Below are 16,547 nucleotides of genomic sequence, written 5' to 3' on the forward strand. Positions count from 1 at the left end.
CGTCTCCCTTACCTGTCAAGCTAACGGTTGACGGTAGAACGGAGAGCCACCAAGCTTATGGACAAAACTGAGGTCTACCGTTCTCGCCCTATCATGGCAGCTGCCCCTAAGTTTGATCGGCTACCATGCGATCCTAGATCGTCTGTCGAAACCTGTCTGAAAAGCGTATACTTAGATGCCGCTGAGCCTCGAAGGTTGATTTATCGCTGGTTCAGAATGTTGAATTCGCATGTTGTACAGCATGACCATGAGGTTGAATACAGCTTCCTGGTAGCCTTTGGGGGACGGAAATATTACCCTTCTGCCAAGAAGGGCAGTTTTGACGTCGACCGGGGATGGGGAGGATGGAGGGGAGAGGAGTTCACTGGACAGGGAGGATTCAACCCAGAAATAACAGACCGAGATAGCGCTCTCAGTTGGGTTCGAGAACAAGACGGGATAAGGAGCGAAACCTTTCGCGGGATACGTGAGAAAGAGAACGGGGATGCTATCGAGCAATCGTTTCAGGGGCTTGAGCTGCCCCTTCAGCCAGCAATCGGATTCTGGCTTTTCCCAATTGAGGCCCTTGGTCCTTTGCCTGATGTCTCTCAGCGTCTCCCTTGGGATATGTCTTCAACACCAAATTGGAAATCACATAGGAAGATAGATCTGTCAGGGTATAAACCCCAGCTTTGTCTATCATATCTCCCGTAATGGCCAGGGAGTCAAGGTGCCTTTTCAAGTACCGTTTGCAGTGAGGGAGGATGGAGGATGGAGGATGGAGGATATCAAGTTTTCTGAAACGAAGAGTTAGTAACATTCCCTATTTGACAATCAAGGGTAGATATCCTATGACAGGATGTTCCTTGACGTTGAAGAGAGTGTGTAGGGTTACGTTACAGACCCAAGTGATGAAGCTTCGCTCTTTAATATCGACCCAGACACTCGAACAAAGAGATAAAAAGGATACTAGAATATTAAGAGAATTACCTAACTCTTTATAAATATAAGTATTAAATTTATAAATAATATTATAAAATAATATAATAATTAGGAAATCTTTGAGTATTTTTATTATAGTTTATTTAATATATTTAGAGGAGAAGTCAGACCTCGCGCCGTCGCAAGCCCTCAAAAGCTACTGTTGGATGCTAGATGTTAACCTTAGAGATTAAAATCAGATTCGCTGGCCCCTGATAACGGGCTGCCGGTAGCATATTCCCTAGTAAGAAGAATGAAGAAGAAAATGAATGAAAATAAACCATTGATGTTGTTCTCATCCCCTTTCCTCCTCTACTCATAAGTGGCGCTTTGAGTCTTTGGCGCTTCTTGCCTGAAAATTGCTGGAACTTCCGATGGAGCATCAGCGTTGTTCACCCATGGTGTCTGTCCCATCTTGCACCGTTCAACAAGGTCGTGAAGCTCTTTGGCAATTTTGGCAGCCTCGAGTCGATTCTCTGGATTGATCAAAAGTATCTTTGAATCAACGAGATCCACGAGTTCTTCCAATGCGGTGCCCATGACTCGTTCATCCTTGCGAAGCAGCTGGATGACCTCGTCGACCTTGGGATGTCTTTCCATATTCTCCCACCACTCTGTGCTCTGGTCTTCGGAAGTGGGATGGGGAATCTTGGGGCGGTAGAAGCTGTTCCACTGTGTGTCCCGTGATGAGTGGAACCCCTCAAGTGCGCGATGGTCGTATAGTAGCCAGACGACGAACTCCAGGATGACACATGCCATTGACCAGCAGTCGTACTTGCGCGACCTTGGAATGTTGGTCGGCGCGTAAGCTTCTGGGCCTTCATAGGCTCTAGTCGATGCAGTCGTAACAGTCTCGCCTCTGCGTTGATCCGTCGCGATGCTGTGTACCTTGGATACGCCCAGGTCGGCAATCTTGAGGATGCCACCGTCATCTTTGAAGTAGAAGATATTGGATGGTTTCAGATCTCCGTGACGGCAGTTGACTCCATGAAGGTCCCTCAAAGCAGACGCAAGCCCGGCCAACTGCTCAATGGACCAGATGAAAACGGGTAGTGATCGGTCAGAGTCAGACTCATCTTCCCAGTATTGCTTCAAGTCTCCGTGCTCAGCCCATGGAAAAATGAGGCAGTGAATCCCATCACAAGAAGCTAGATTCTTTATCAAATGAACATTGTTGACATTTTTGATCTTGTCAAGATTTGCCTTCTCATGTTCATAGGTGTAAGTTTTGGTGAGGAATGGAAAATGCTTCACAGCGACACGACGTGGCTCTACCCCCTCCTTCTTGATGTTGATGTTAGCGAGCGTCGAGTGATTTGAGAAAATGAGTACTTACTCGAGAAGGAATCTCAGCAAAAAAGACGCGGCTGAATTGTGTGTTTCCCTTGTTTTCGCAGTTGGGCATCAACAACTGCAGGGCGCATCGCTGGTGCAGCTTCGCTTGAATGGGAGAGCCGTCTTTGAGGTCCAGCATTGGCGCGACAATCATCCATTGCTTTTCCTGGAATGAATCTATTACAGCCTCGTCCCAGCCAGGGAAAGTGACGGCCCTTCCGTGACGGGTTTGCAAAGTGGGATCCTTGGTGAAGGGGAGGTCATCGTCTGTCAAGGAGTTCGCGATCAGGGCGTTGAGAGATCTCTCATTGAGCTGACCAAGGATGGCGAGAATAGCAATCACTTTCTTGGCCTGAAGGAGTTTGGTCTCAAAGCCCCGTTTAAAGAGTGACAAGCGCAGCCAGCTCCAGGTCGAGCGAAGGTCGGACTTGACTCTAGGCAGCGTCACGATCTCGAAGAGCTCTTTTTCGGGGATGTATTTGTTTTCTGTAATTTTGCACTCCTTGGTCTTGTCCAAGAGCCCCTGGTACAAGGTTTGGGAGGTTTGCCCTGCCGAGGATGGCATTTTCGGGATCCGATTGGGCGAAGATAATCGTACGGCTGTGAGGAGAAAAGTGCTCGACTCAAAAAATCAACAACAATAGACAGGATTGGTTTCGAATTGTGATGAGGCCAGACTTTACCGAGCTGCATGCGAGATGTTAATTATTGAAGTTATCGGGGGTACAACGACAAGTGGAAGATTGACATGCAAGCACAGTTCCATTCACGGTACCCACATACTGTACCATGGAGGCCTCAAATGACGGGCAGACAGCCTTATTTCAAGCCAAGATGGTGGTGTGATGACAGGCAGCTGCGCCAAGCGTTGGTCGGCGAGGCATAATCCCAGAAATGCGCGAACCAGGCCTCCCCAGATGCGGCCTTGGGGGGGGGGGCTTGGGGGGCCTCAATGCCTCCAAATGGATCGGAATTGGGTCGCCTTTTCCATGTCAGCATCTCGACGACGATGCCCAGTAGACGTGTCGAATCCACTCAGATCAAGTACTAAGGCTCAATGATCCCCTGATCTGAATCTTGTCGTTCCTGACAGGCATCTCGTCATATTGCTAGTGGATACAAATATGCCGAACTCGTGGGGCGCGCTGCGAGCACTTACGCGTACCTACAGTAGACTAAATTCCAGGAACCGGGCTGCTGGCTAGGTAAAGCTATTGAGACCTGCGCGATATGTCTCAAACAAGCGCGGCTGGTTTGGCTTCCATTCGTGTACTACAATCTAACATGCTAAGACTGATTGGGTATGTTGCGGGCTATGTCATCCGCCAAGCCGCCGCATATGGGAAGCAGGAAAGGCAACCTGAGAACCTTCTAGGCCGAAAGAATGGAAGAGCAAAGAGGAATCTCTAAGCGAGACGTTGAGGCTGCACTCTAGAGCTGAGCCGCTTCTTATCAAGGTGTGGGTGGGAGGAATCAGACCATCTCTGTCACGAGAGTAACAATATGCAAGCCACAAAGCGTTGAGGGTGGTGATGTTGGTTGTAACGGCTCAATTTGTTGTCCTGCCCACGTCATTGGACGTAATCACACACTCCGATGTGATTCAACCCAAAGACTCGCAGGAGATGAGCATATTCCAACCCAAGCACACCATCCATGACGACGTTCTAGGTGGCAGCTCTCGCCCTGTTTACTAGCAAGTGCCAAGAACACATCCCAAAATGGACAGCCGACACACCTCATGCCTTGACCGGCCATGCCGGCGATCATGCATGAGAAAACGAGACACCATGACAGAAACTGCAGCCTGTGTTCCCAATGATAATCGATGGCGTATGGTTAATGAAAAGAATTTCAAAAAAGAAAGGGGGATAAAATGCATATCAGTACGCTTCTTGGGATAAGTCTGAGTTACTTTATGAGATTTTATATAATTTGTCCAATGACAGGTACATCCTCATCTTTGTCCTTTCGGGGATTGCTAAATGCCGATCTTTATCGCTTTTCTTGCACATGCAGTCATCTTGAAAAGACTGCAGGTCGGCAAACCTACTGAGGGTTCGGATTGGGTGTTTTAAAGAACGTGTATTGCCTCCCTGCGAGATGAGGTGTCAATGCCACATTCGCCGCCTCCCGTTCGACCATGGCTCCCATGTTGGCACTGAGGCTCTGCTACTGGTGCTGTGTTGAATCGGGAGAGAAAAGGGAGGCCTCCACGACACTTGAGTGCTGTGCAAGTGCAGCAAGCCCAGCCTTTGGTAAAGAAGGAAGTCAGCATTGTGAAGAATACATTTCCCCCCCTTCGCCGACTGCATCCTTTTCATCTGCTACCACTGCTGTGAGCAAAGTTTCCTCTGTTTCCTCCGTTTCATCACGCATCAAATCATTCAAGTACCACCTGAAGATGGCTTCTGAAGATGATGCCTTGGCATCTTCTCTCAGTAACAAGATATGGCGAAACATGAAGCACGAAAATGACCACCTTCGACGATTTCTCCCCGAGTCCAGCTGGGATGAGCTCTGGAAAATGAATGAGGTCGAGGCGACTTTGAGGAAATGCAGAACGGAACCAGCGCCAGACCTAGTCCACTTCATTCTGAAAAAGGCACGCAAGATATTTGCCATCCTCGTCACCATGCGACAACCAGAGCTTATCACCAGATTCCAACTCGAGGAGTTTGGACAGGAGAAGCTCCCCGTCGAAAGGGAATCTGTTCACACGATGCTCGGGGGTGACAGTGGCAGCATCTCGGATTTCTGTGACAAGCAGTGGTGGTTTACATCGCCGACATTCACCAAGGACAAGTTCAGATACGTCTTTGATGATCGCCATCACCTGCCCTTCACAACAACTGGAAGACAAGCAACCCTCGGTGCTTCGAACTACAGCACCGTCGAGGAAAAGAGCATTCACGTTGACCACGTTGAGCTTTGGGCCGATCAGGTGCGTATCTGAAACCTCCGTCATGAGATAAACGTTTGGCTGATCAGCAATTAGAATCCCGCAATGGATGAGTTTGGAAACCCACGTGTTGCCGTCAAAACGCTTCTGAGCTCGGACTCGGATCCAGCCGACCAAGAAGCCAAGGTTCTTGAGACGATGAGAAACCTTCAAACCGACCACGTGATCAAAGCAATTGCCTACTATCGCCGCGAGGACAAACATCACTTCATGTTTCCTTGGGCAGAGTATGGGAATTTGTGGGAGTTTTGGGCCAAGGGCAAAAGCCCACGAGCTCTGGAGAAGCCCTACCTCGTCTGGATTTTCAGGCAACTCTCAGGACTGGCCGATGCCATTGAGAAGTTACACAACCAGTCCGAGTCGAAGAACTGCCGCCACGGAGATCTGAAGCCCGAAAACATTCTGTGCTTTCGACAGGGAGACGGCAAGGATAGCGGTCCAGCTCCTGCGGTAAGAATGGTGATTACTGACGTCGGATTAGCCAAGGATCACATAGTACGGACGCAGCTTCGGGAAAGCACAAACACCAAGGTGTCGACTAAGCGGTATGCGGGTCCGGAGATGGACATCGCCCCAAAGGCACCACTGTCGAGGCGTTTTGACATTTGGAGCATGGGTTGCATTCTCCTCGAGTTTGTGATCTGGATCCTCTACGGCGGAGACGAGCTGGTAAAATGCACCAATGCTGCCAACTCAACCTTTTACAGGGCAATCAGAGACGACAGTGGTCAAATCACGTCAGCTGAGATCGATCTCAGAGTCCAAGGCTGGCTGTCATACATCCGCAGGGACTGGAGATGTCCTAGGGGGACTGCCATTGAGCTACTTTTGCGTCTGATTACCGAAAAGCTCTTAGTTGTCAACGTCCAGGAGGCTCCCGGCCCGCCCTCTTCTATCACCTCTACAAGACAATCTCAGGCTCGAATTTACGCGCCTGAGATGAGACGGGAGTTGGAGACCATTCTGACACAACTGGAAGCTGATAAGATCAAAGCCGTAGGAGACAAGCCATCAAGCAACTCTTCGGCTCCCTTAGGACCCTCTCATGCCATTCCAATCACAAAGGGCGGTCACCTTGCCCCTGCTACTTCCAGCACTCGGGTAGGAGAGCTCCGTTCCCATGATAGCAAGATGAGACGCTTAGAACTTCAATAGAATGTGCGTGTTGCGCAACAATATACTTCATAAGTTTGCTGATAGCTGACCAAAGCTTTTGGACAAAAGGAAGTGAGTTGACCCCCCTCACGCATTCCTTGAGGTTGACTGGACTGGGACTAACTCCTTATTCAGTATGTGAGCAACGGCAGCATCAATAGGACGACAACAGCACGACAGGCTAACGCACGGCTCAACCAATCAGACCGTATGTTAATTTACAGCTTCTGTCTTTCTATCAGACGTCTTTATGCTAATGTTCACTTTCTCTAGTTCGTGAGTCCCTCCATATGGCCTAACTATTGTCGTCATCACCATCACAGTCACTCTACTATGTGAACCTTGCTAACCGCTTCGAGACCGTACGTATCAGCTTAAGTCTTCGTGTTTCGCTTAATTGCAAGTCACGGTACTAAGCGCCTTTTCGTTTAGCCGGTGTGTGGCCTAACAAGTCCTGTTATCTATCCGATATGGCTAACTCGCCGTAGCTGACCGACAAATGGATATACACACCCGACGACGCCTTTGCGGCTGCCTTCTTCAATGATATCAAGCGAGCTACTCACATTCAGCCAGCACCAGAGCCGCAGCTCTGTAGGCGGTGTCGCGGTCTTCCTCTTTGGTCCATCCAGTGCCACTTCACGGATTCTCGGGCGGGTCTTGATACCAACGCTCAGGAGGATAACTGTGAGCTTTGCTGTCTTCTATCTTACTGCATTCGAGATCGGTCGTATCATCCCACAGATACAGTTCATTTTGCTCGCTTGGGATCGTACCTTACAGTCGATGACGGTAAAGGGCAGCCTGTTGTCAATCTCTGTACAGCACCGGGTTCGTAGCCACCTCGGCTGATCGGTCCCTGCTAGATGTACTTGTTGAAGGCTAACACAAGTTAGTATCCGGTGTCAAGTCTTTACAGAATGTCCAAACTGGGTTCTCGATACTTCCGGGTGCTGGCAGTGAGGCGCACTTCAAAGTTTTGAGGGAGTGGATTCGCGGTTGCGACAGTACCCATCACTGCATGCCCAAGCGACTTGATTTCATACCCTCACGACTTATTCACATCAGCAACTTGGACTCCGATCTTGTTCGAGTGGTAGAAAGAGATGACGGATTGATCCAACCCGTCAAGTATGTGGCCTTGTCCCATCGCTGGGGCTCACCTGACCACTACGAACGATTTTGCGCCACAACAACCAACTTCCAGGAGCTGAAGGATGGCTTCAAGGCATCCAGTCTCCCGCAAACCTTTCGTGATGCCGTTTCTGTTACCCAGGGGCTCGGACTAGAGTACGTCTGGATCGACTCAGTCTGCATTGTCCAAGATGACGCAGAAGACTGGCACATCGAGTCCAAACTCATGGAGCAGGTCTTCAGCTCAGCATATTGTACCCTTGCTGCAAGCTGTGCTTCGGGCACAAACGACGGGTTTCTCAAGGTGCGGCCTGAGAGACGGTGCATCCCCATGACTTTCGGCGATGCTACCTACTACGCGTGCGAGAACATCGACGACTTTGGCACCCATGTTGACCAGAGCGAACTGAACCAAAGAGGCTGGGTCATGCAGGAGCGAGCGTTGTCACGACGGACCATCTACTTTGTGGAGAATCAGTCGTATTGGGAATGCGGTGGTGGCGTTCGCTGCGAGACAATGACCAAGATGAACAAGTATGCACAACCCCAATAAAGAACACTCCCATTCGTGATGCTAATCCGAGACCACAGTCGCAAGGCTTCATTCCTTGGTGACGCCAACTTTCCCCACTCAGCAGAGCAATACGTCAAGGGGTTAAAGATCGAGTTTTTCCAAGACCTTTACGTGCGGTACTCCAAGTTGGCCCTCTCGTTTGCCTCGGATCGACCAGTCGCCATCAGGGGGCTCGAGAATAGACTTCTCAGTACTTTCAAGAGCACCGGCGGATATGGATTGATAGACCGCTATCTACACCGGTCCTTGCTCTGGAAGCGTGAAGGAGAGACCTTGAGACGCATTGCACCTAGACGAGGTGAGACTGTTCCTTCTTGGTCGTGGATGGCCTACGATGGGGCTATCGACTATGTGTCTGCTCCTGGTGGAAAGGTTTCGTGGTTCAGCAACATTCAGTCTCCCTTTTCTCGAGCGCCAAGTGAGTCAAGCCACGATGGAGATGAGAGTCTTGCCCTGGAGGCACCAGTTCGGAGAATCATCAACGACCCTCCCAAGGAGTCCATGTTCCTGGACGAGCCAGGCCGAGACTTGACACAGCCTATGCAGTGTGTTGTGTTGGGTAGCGGCAGTCAAAGCTCTACGGGAGACTGTCAGAGACATTGGGTCATTTTGGTCAACCGTATCTCCAATGCCGATGGTTCCGGTAGCGGTTTATATGAAAGGGTTGGGGTTGCCATTCTTGAAGGACGACATCTCGATTATCAAGGCCTGGCAAGAGGGATTAGGGTTCAATGATGGTTTATCTAATCTTTCCCTTGTCTCATTTTCTGTATGGTATGGAGAAGGAAGATGGTTTCATAGTGTATGGAGGAAATGCCGTTTTTTGGACTTGTAATTCCCAGCCAAGACTCCCAGGGATCCAATAACCTTACACTTGGCAATTTCTAGTGACGTCGCACTCTAATGAGGTCTTTATTCCCCAAAGCATGCTAAAGTCGTTTTTGAACCACGACGCCGATGCCTTCGCCTTCTCCATAACCGTTCGCTCGGGCGTCAAATGTGAAGCACTTTCCATCCGGGCTGAGGAAGTTGACCGCTGTCATGAGCACCATAGTGTTGGGTGTAAGGATCATGCCAGCACCAGCAGCAGGTTGATCGACAAAACAGTGAGCTTCCTCCTGCGGGGCCTTGGGGTAGCATGATTTATGGTGGTGTATGGTGTTCTGTTTGGAGCAGACTGGACTTCTGTCAAGCGAATGCTGGGTAAAAAAGTGAATACTGAAATTGAGTTCTCAACAGTAACAACAAAGAGAACTGAATGTTACAAAGCGCCGATAGGTGTTACGCAGTCGTTTCTGTTGCCGCGGAAACCAATGGTTGAGCAGTTAGGCAGACATTAAGAAAGACCATGGACGTCGCCAGGAAGACGAACTGAGAACGTCGTGCTTGGGAGTTGAGGATGATTCGAGAGCGAAGAAGGACGGAGACGACAGTACGTCAATTGTAGGAGTAAACAACGATTTATTAAAGGCTTCTATCGTATGCCAAAACTCCCTCTGTGCTAAAAAGAACATGAATCCAGAAGAGGTATCCAAACCAAGACCAAAGAATAGGCAAGTTACCAGAGGAACTCAGTTGATCGCGTTAAGCAACTCTGAATTGCAGGCAAAATCCCGAAACTCAGCATGATGCCACATTCTCTCCAGCCTGATGATGCAGTAACGTCTAACCAGATCTCGGATCTCCTTGCCTGCAGGATTCTCGCAAGTGGTGTGGTCGTAAACGTACTTTACGAGCTGGGTGACGTCGGGGATCGCATTACCTGTAAAGGTAATATTGACCATTGCGATCCAAAGTTTGCGAATGGCGACGTCTCGCAGCTTGGCGATTTTGTATTGGTCCGCGAAAATGAACATGCGGGCGTGGCAGAGAAAGACCTCTACGCACGTGTGAGTTCGACTGTCGACAGCGTCATCCGGACTGAACTCATGTCCGGAATATCGCTCCTTGAATCTCTGCCAGCAAAAGATATTGTAAACGCTCATCGGAGTTCTCCCGTGGTTTGTCAGGCGAAGCTTGATGGTCTTGCGCAGAAGACGAGGCTGGGAAACCATGGTGGGGATTTGTCGGAGACGGGGCTCGACACCATTGTAGTCCCCGGCGAGAGCAAATGCGCAGAAGCGAATGAAAGTGTCGACGTCGACATGCTTCCAAATGATTGGTCTACCTTCGAATCGACCGTTTTGCTCTCTGATGATGTTTGCAAGAGAGGAAGACTGGACCGCCACGATTTCGCTGTGGATATTGAACTCGTTCTTGTTGGGTCCGATGAGGAACTTGACATTTGGCGAGGCCATGATTCTGTCAGATGTTAGCTAGGATGCAGGAATGTATCTTGGTCGAATTGGTTTACTTCTGAATGTTGGATGAGTCCATTGCGTATTGTGTAAGGAGGTTGTAGTAGAAGGATGTAGTGATTGTGTTAATAGAGTGTTGTAGTGTCTTTCAAAGAATTAGTTGAGTGAAGCGACTAAGATAATTTCAAGTGTTGGTGTTGGAGAGAAGAGTATTGAAGAGAGAAAGAATGATCTCCAGGTCTTTTTATTGCCCAGCTCTCTCATTGTGAACTCTCTCTGTTGTTATTGTGCCAGGCGGTATCTAGTCTAGATGTAAACAACAACAGCTCTTCGGGATTCCACAGTGGTCTTCCTAAAATTGAGTTGAGATGTAGATGCAAGTTGAGAGTTTAAATCATCAGAGGCTATTGGTTGAGCCACGAGACGTTGGCAATCTGCATATCGGGAGGGGCCTGGGATGCACACGTGAGAGGCTCAGCCTCGACGTGACTCCTTCCCCGTGTTTCCATAGAACCCAAAAATGCATCGACGGGTTGTCGAGGACATTCTCCAAGATATCCAGTAGTTCATGACAGTTTTAACAAACCCCGCCATGTGGTATACTAAATTTACGAGAACCCCATTGTAGCCAGAATGCGCGCTGCGGCTCTCGGTAGCTACCTCGTAGTTTTCGACCGTGACAACCTGTATCCGAACTTATTAAATATTTAGAGAGCAATTCATATATGTTTCTAACGGGCGAGTGATATGATCAAAGATTGAATGATTCGAGGAAGCGGGAACTCATTCCGACGTGTTGTGTGTCTTAGCTTGCCATTGTCTTTACTTGGGCTCCTAATGAAATGTGTCATGAGCATCGACAAAATCAACACTGAAAAATACAAGAATCAGGCAGCCAACGGACAAAGGACTTTAAGTACCAAACGATCTCGGCTACCAAGATCTTGTCTTCTCGCCTCTTGTCTCGTCATCAGCCACAAGTGGCTCCCCCAAATTTTCAAACATGAGCTATAGGGTAGGCTGCATTCTTAAGATCGCACTTAATCACTAACATTTAATCAGCGACGAAAGCCCTCAAGAATTACCCCAGGCAAATCGGCCTAAAACTCCAGTTAAATGGTTTACCTAGCCGTCGCTTTTAGGAGAAATTCTATACACAACGACATAAATGCCCCTAAGTTGGCCCAGAAAGCTGGATGGGAAAATATTGGGGTCATCTACCAGCTCTGTGCCCTGTCACGTGCTTGTCTTGATCCACTCAAGCCATGAACGTAAATGAACCACAACTCTGAGACAATGTCAAGCTCTCAGTAGGCTAAAGGGGGGTCAACAGCTTCAGGCGCATGCGTCGGTTGGCCCACGGTATCTAACTTCTGAGTCTAAGATATGAACTCGCTCTGTCATGATTACCTACCTAGTTATCATGGATGTTTTCATGACTCTCCATGTCTAGCTCAGCCCCTTGACGATGGCGGATCCACCGCGGAACTGTATCCCATTGGCTGGCCACAACCACCATTTCCCTCCCCCTATTTCTGTCGAGGTGACTGATGGCCTCGGTTCATTAAGTTCATGATCCGCGGCCAATGGAACTCGTTTGCGCGATCCCCAGATTTGTGCGAGCCCAGGCCTAGCTCCGCTTCCCCATGGGCAATGGCTTATCTCTCTGCTCGCATGGCTGGCACGATACCGCAATCAGATATCTCAGATAATGTTGATGAGCACGGAATGGGGGGCCGTCACCACGGCAAGTGCTATCTCAGCACGGTGGCGAGCACGGGAGAGCCGGGTCAGCGACGAGTGCCTTGGTTTGCGACACCTGGAACGACGGTGTCCTCTTGCGTATATATCTAGATGCTGGGCTGCGATGCGCCGCCTCCCCAAACCACCCGAACCAGTTTACCTACCTACTCCTGCCTCATTCACTTCGAAGACACCCTTTGACCCGGCAAATCATTCACCATGGCATCGGATACTATAGACACCTCTTCGAAAAAAGACTATCCTCTCGAGGAAGATGCAGGTCTCGGCCGTAGTAAGTCGGTGACAGGTAGGAATTGCCCTTTGGCAAGAGCAAAAGCCGCGTTGAGGAAGACCCGTGCTGACGTGAATGGTATGCACTCCAGTTGGCCATACGCAAGTGCTGCGCAAGAACTTTTCCGTCTTCTCCGTCCTCGGTATCAGCTTCTCTCTCGCCAACTCATGGTTCGGCATCTCCACGGCCCTCGTCACAGGCATCAACTCTGGCGGACCCGTCCAGCTCGTTTACGGCATCATCCTCATCACCATCGTGTGCGCCGCCATCGCCGTGTCGCTTTCCGAGTTGGCTTCGGCTATGCCGGATGCTGGGGGACAATACTTTTGGACAAGTCAGCTTGCTAGCAGACGCTACAGCCGGTTCCTGTCTTACCTGACTGGGTGGATTGCCTGGGCTGGCTCTCTCTTTACGTGTGCTAGTATTGCCTTGGGTGTTGGAGGCTTGATCATGGGCTGCATCCAGATGGCGCACCCAACTTTGTGAGTACACCCCGGACTTGGCGAGATTGTATCGGAATGGAGTTGGCTCTAATACATTACAGAGTTATCAAACCGTGGATGAACTTTGTCGCGTACCAGATTGTCAACATTGTCTGTGCCCTGTTCAACATCTCCAGCACAGCGCTACCAGGCGTTACGTTTTTCACCTTATGGACTTCGATCATTTCATTCCTCGTCATCATTCTGACGGTTCCCTGTAAGGCCGAAACACATCAATCGGCCAAATTTGTCTTTTCCCAGTTCGTCAACAACACTGGGTGGCCAAGTGACGGCATTGCGTATATCGTCGGTCTGATCAACTGCAATTGGGCATTCAACGGTCTCGACTGTGCCACACACATGGCTGAAGAGGTTCTCAATCCGGAGCGGACCGTCCCAATTGCTATTCTTGGCACCGTGGGAGTCGGTTTCGTGACGGCTTGGCTCTTTGGCATCGCCATGATGTTTAGCATCAAGGACTTTGACGCTGTTAGCAGTACGCCGACTGGAGTGCCCATCCTTGAGCTTTTCGACCAGGCATTAAGTAACAAAGCTGGAGCCATCGTACTGTGCTCGCTGATCGTGCTCACCGGCTGTGGATGCCTCATCGCTTCACACACCTGGCAGGCCCGCCTCTGTTGGTCTTTTGCTCGAGACAACGGCCTGCCTTGCTCCAAGTATCTGAGTCAGGTGCAGCCACGCCTCCGTACGCCAATCTGGGCGCACGTAGCAAGCTGCACTATTGTCAGCATCCTCGGTTGCTTGTACCTGGCATCTTATACTGCCTTCAATAGCATGGTTACTGCATGCGTCGTGCTTCTGTACGCATCCTACAGCATTCCGGTGGTTTGTCTCCTCGTTAAAGGGCGTTCCAATTTGAACCATGGGCCTTTCTGGATGGGCAAGTTTGGTATGGTCTGTAACTTTGTCCTCCTGCTATGGTTGGTGTTCTGCACCGTTGTAAGTTGACCATCTTGTCCTCGATTTGGTTGTCGGACGCTAACATTATCTGCAGATGTATGCTTTCCCACCCCAGTACCCGGTCCAAGGCGATAATATGAATTATGTCTGCGTCGTTTACGCCATCACCTTTGCTGTTCTTATGGCGTGGTGGTATGCTAGGGCTCGCGTTGATTACCACCCCCTTGTTAATAATCATTGATCAACTGCCAACCTCTGGAAGTTTAGATACTGTACCTATAGCTGAATCTCCACACTGATAACTTGACAAGATGCTTCACATTCAAAATGTCTGTGAATGTGTTTCAGAAATGTGTCTGGATGGTGCGCGCCATACCAAGTGCGAACAATTGCAGCAAAACAGCAGCGGGCAGGCTGACCAAAAACTCGAAATAGTCTGACTTCTCCCACTGTATTCTTTATTTTAGCTGAAACTCGGCCCTTGATGGTTAACTGAGCCATAAGGTCGTTTGACTGCTTCTTCTTTGGCTTCACTTAGAGACGCTTGTAACTTCGCAATTCAACATCCTGGCCCCTACTTAACAATCTTTCAGAAATGAGGATGGCAGGACTTGCTTTTTTGGACCAAGACTGCGTTGCAGGCAATTATAATTGACCTCTTGCAAGCTCATAAGGCAGTTAAAGTCAGAAGGGGTAATGCACTGCTAGGTCTTCATTCTTTATATGGCTGATACACTAACGACTCAAGCCGCCCCCTTTCCACGTAGCATGCCACCATCTTGTCCCACCACCTTATCTAGATAGTCTCAATATAGCGCGAAAATTCCCTAAAAGCAATCTCGGTTAGTATGTTCCGGCTGATGCCATTAGGGTATCACTTACCAATCAGTCACGGCTTCCCTCCACTGCCTCAACTCATGTCTTCGCGTGACGGCAAAGAAGTCAACGAACTCATCGCCAAAGATCTGGCGAGCTACCGAGCCCTTGGAACTAAAACGCTCGACGGCAGCCTCCAGGCTATTGGGTAACCGCTCAGCGGGACTGTCCTTGGGCCGTGCCGACTCAGGCGGGATGGTGACTTGACTCCTGTTCTCAATGCCGCGTAGTCCCGCGCGAAAGATGGCATTGAGAGCGTAATGTGGATGGATATCCGCGCCTGGCACACGGATCTCGAAGCGCGTCGCTGAGGGCTTGCAGCTTGGAGGTGCAACCAGTCGAATAGATGCGAGACGATCCTCATAGCCCCAGCTAACAGAGACGGGTGCCCAATAATTCTCGATCAGACGCTTAAACGAGTTGACGTTTGGGGCAAGTAATGGCATGATATCGGGCATCGCCTCGATGATTCCTGCGAGAAAATGGCGCCCGGTATCAGAGAGATATGCCATGTCGGACCATGGCGCATCGGCATCAGGTGTCTCTCGAACGAATGCATTCTGACCCTCGCTCGTGAGGGATACGTGAATATGGCCAGAGTTGCCAGGGAGACCCTGGATAGGCTTGGCCATGAAGCATGGAGTAATATTATGTTCGACGCCGATCGATTTGCAAACGAGCCTATCCAAATTCTGTCAGTCGAGAACGTCGAGAAGGTTCATCGGGCAAGACAAACTTGAAGAGTGCGACATTGTCGGCCATACGCGAGACGGGAGAAACAGCGAGGGCCTATAGTCCAGATGTAGTTAGTAAGATGGCCTCTCGTACACTTCAACTGCAAATATTCTTCCGTACCGCTTCATAAACGCATGGCCCGCTCTCTGTATGCCATCCCTCAATAGGGCAGCCGATCTCCAAGCTCTTGTCAAAGATAGCGTGGAAGTATTCTTTGGCCATGATGGGCCTCGTCGCGCTGTATCCAAAGGCTCCTGCTGTTACAGGACGAAGAGCCTTGGGTGCGTTTGAGGCAAGGAATGCTGCGAGGTTCGGTCGGCCATTGGGATCGCTATAGCCATCTTCGGAAGGGGTCTGAAAGTTCATAAACTCGAGTTCCACTGGTCAGACTTGTGGTTAGCGTCTGTACACGTCTTACATCTAGACCGTGGGATTGTTAGCATACCTCCGGCCAGTGCTTCGTAGCCTTTGGCGGCCAGATCATTCGTCAATGACTTGATCAGGCCACGACCATCTGCAAAGACAGGCTTTTCCTGGATGTAGAAGTGAAGAAGGAAGAAGGCAATGTTATCCTCAAAGGGCAGTCTTCGAAACGAGTCTAGGTCAATCATTGCGGTAAAGTCTTGGTAGCCGCTCTCGGCGCCCGTCAAGCTTGTTTCTTCAGTGTACAAGACATCGTGCATGTCCCAGCCAAAGATAGCAGAGCTCATGCCAAACCCGGATCCGAGACTCGACAGGAACTTATCCTTGTGGATGATCTTGCCACGCAGTAGGCCATCGCAGTCTATGCCTGCTACCTTGACTTTGGTGTCGTTGGCCAATAATCTTGTGATGCGATCGACTGGAGATTCTTTGCCATTGATGCCGTTGACTCCGTTGGCCAATGCCTGGTTTGACGGCGCTTCATGCGATGCCTTGCTGGAGCTTGCCATTATTGCGATGGCGTTGCGGGCGTGATGGAACAAGATGATAGTAACAGGATAAAGATAAACTTGGGAGTTGTATCGCCTATGCAAGAGACAGTCTGCAGGGGGGTTGTGGCTGATGATCTGATGTCGGCATCTGGATAGATAAGGCACCG

The 16,547-nt window shown here is 49.8% G+C and overlaps 5 protein-coding genes across 5 annotated transcripts; 2 read left to right on the forward strand and 3 right to left on the reverse strand.

Annotated features, from left to right (window-relative positions):
* Positions 1-1,272: 1,272 nt before the first annotated feature.
* On the reverse strand, positions 1,273-2,860 carry NECHADRAFT_78343 (uncharacterized protein; the record flags this gene model as incomplete). The annotated part of the gene is made up of 2 exons (XM_003042918.1): positions 1,273-2,244; positions 2,297-2,860. 2 exons carry the CDS (start codon positions 2,858-2,860, stop codon positions 1,273-1,275), a joined length of 1,536 nt encoding a protein of 511 aa, XP_003042964.1.
* Positions 2,861-4,438: 1,578 nt separating this feature from the next.
* NECHADRAFT_78344 (uncharacterized protein) lies at positions 4,439-8,855 on the forward strand (the record flags this gene model as incomplete). Its single annotated transcript, XM_003042830.1, has 10 exons — positions 4,439-5,239; positions 5,294-6,358; positions 6,413-6,415; positions 6,458-6,484; positions 6,548-6,550; positions 6,686-6,688; positions 6,736-6,774; positions 6,901-7,243; positions 7,309-8,026; positions 8,102-8,855. The coding sequence occupies 10 exons, from the start codon at positions 4,439-4,441 to the stop codon at positions 8,853-8,855; spliced, it is 3,756 nt and encodes a 1,251-aa protein (XP_003042876.1).
* A 194-nt stretch (positions 8,856-9,049) lies between these two features.
* Positions 9,050-10,417, reverse strand: NECHADRAFT_106006 (uncharacterized protein; the record flags this gene model as incomplete). The annotated part of the gene is made up of 2 exons (XM_003042919.1): positions 9,050-9,338; positions 9,849-10,417. The coding sequence occupies 2 exons, from the start codon at positions 10,415-10,417 to the stop codon at positions 9,050-9,052; spliced, it is 858 nt and encodes a 285-aa protein (XP_003042965.1).
* Positions 10,418-12,527: 2,110 nt separating this feature from the next.
* NECHADRAFT_37030 (uncharacterized protein) lies at positions 12,528-14,096 on the forward strand (the record flags this gene model as incomplete). Its single annotated transcript, XM_003042831.1, has 3 exons — positions 12,528-12,934; positions 12,997-13,894; positions 13,950-14,096. The coding sequence occupies 3 exons, from the start codon at positions 12,528-12,530 to the stop codon at positions 14,094-14,096; spliced, it is 1,452 nt and encodes a 483-aa protein (XP_003042877.1).
* Positions 14,097-14,733: 637 nt separating this feature from the next.
* NECHADRAFT_37029 (uncharacterized protein) lies at positions 14,734-16,398 on the reverse strand (the record flags this gene model as incomplete). The annotated part of the gene is made up of 4 exons (XM_003042920.1): positions 14,734-15,412; positions 15,468-15,520; positions 15,587-15,846; positions 15,912-16,398. The coding sequence occupies 4 exons, from the start codon at positions 16,396-16,398 to the stop codon at positions 14,734-14,736; spliced, it is 1,479 nt and encodes a 492-aa protein (XP_003042966.1).
* Positions 16,399-16,547: the final 149 nt, after the last annotated feature.

This window comes from Fusarium vanettenii (assembly GCF_000151355.1).
Source record: "Fusarium vanettenii 77-13-4 chromosome 3 genomic scaffold NECHAsca_31_chr3_5_0, whole genome shotgun sequence".
NCBI classification, from domain to species: domain Eukaryota; kingdom Fungi; phylum Ascomycota; class Sordariomycetes; order Hypocreales; family Nectriaceae; genus Fusarium; species Fusarium vanettenii.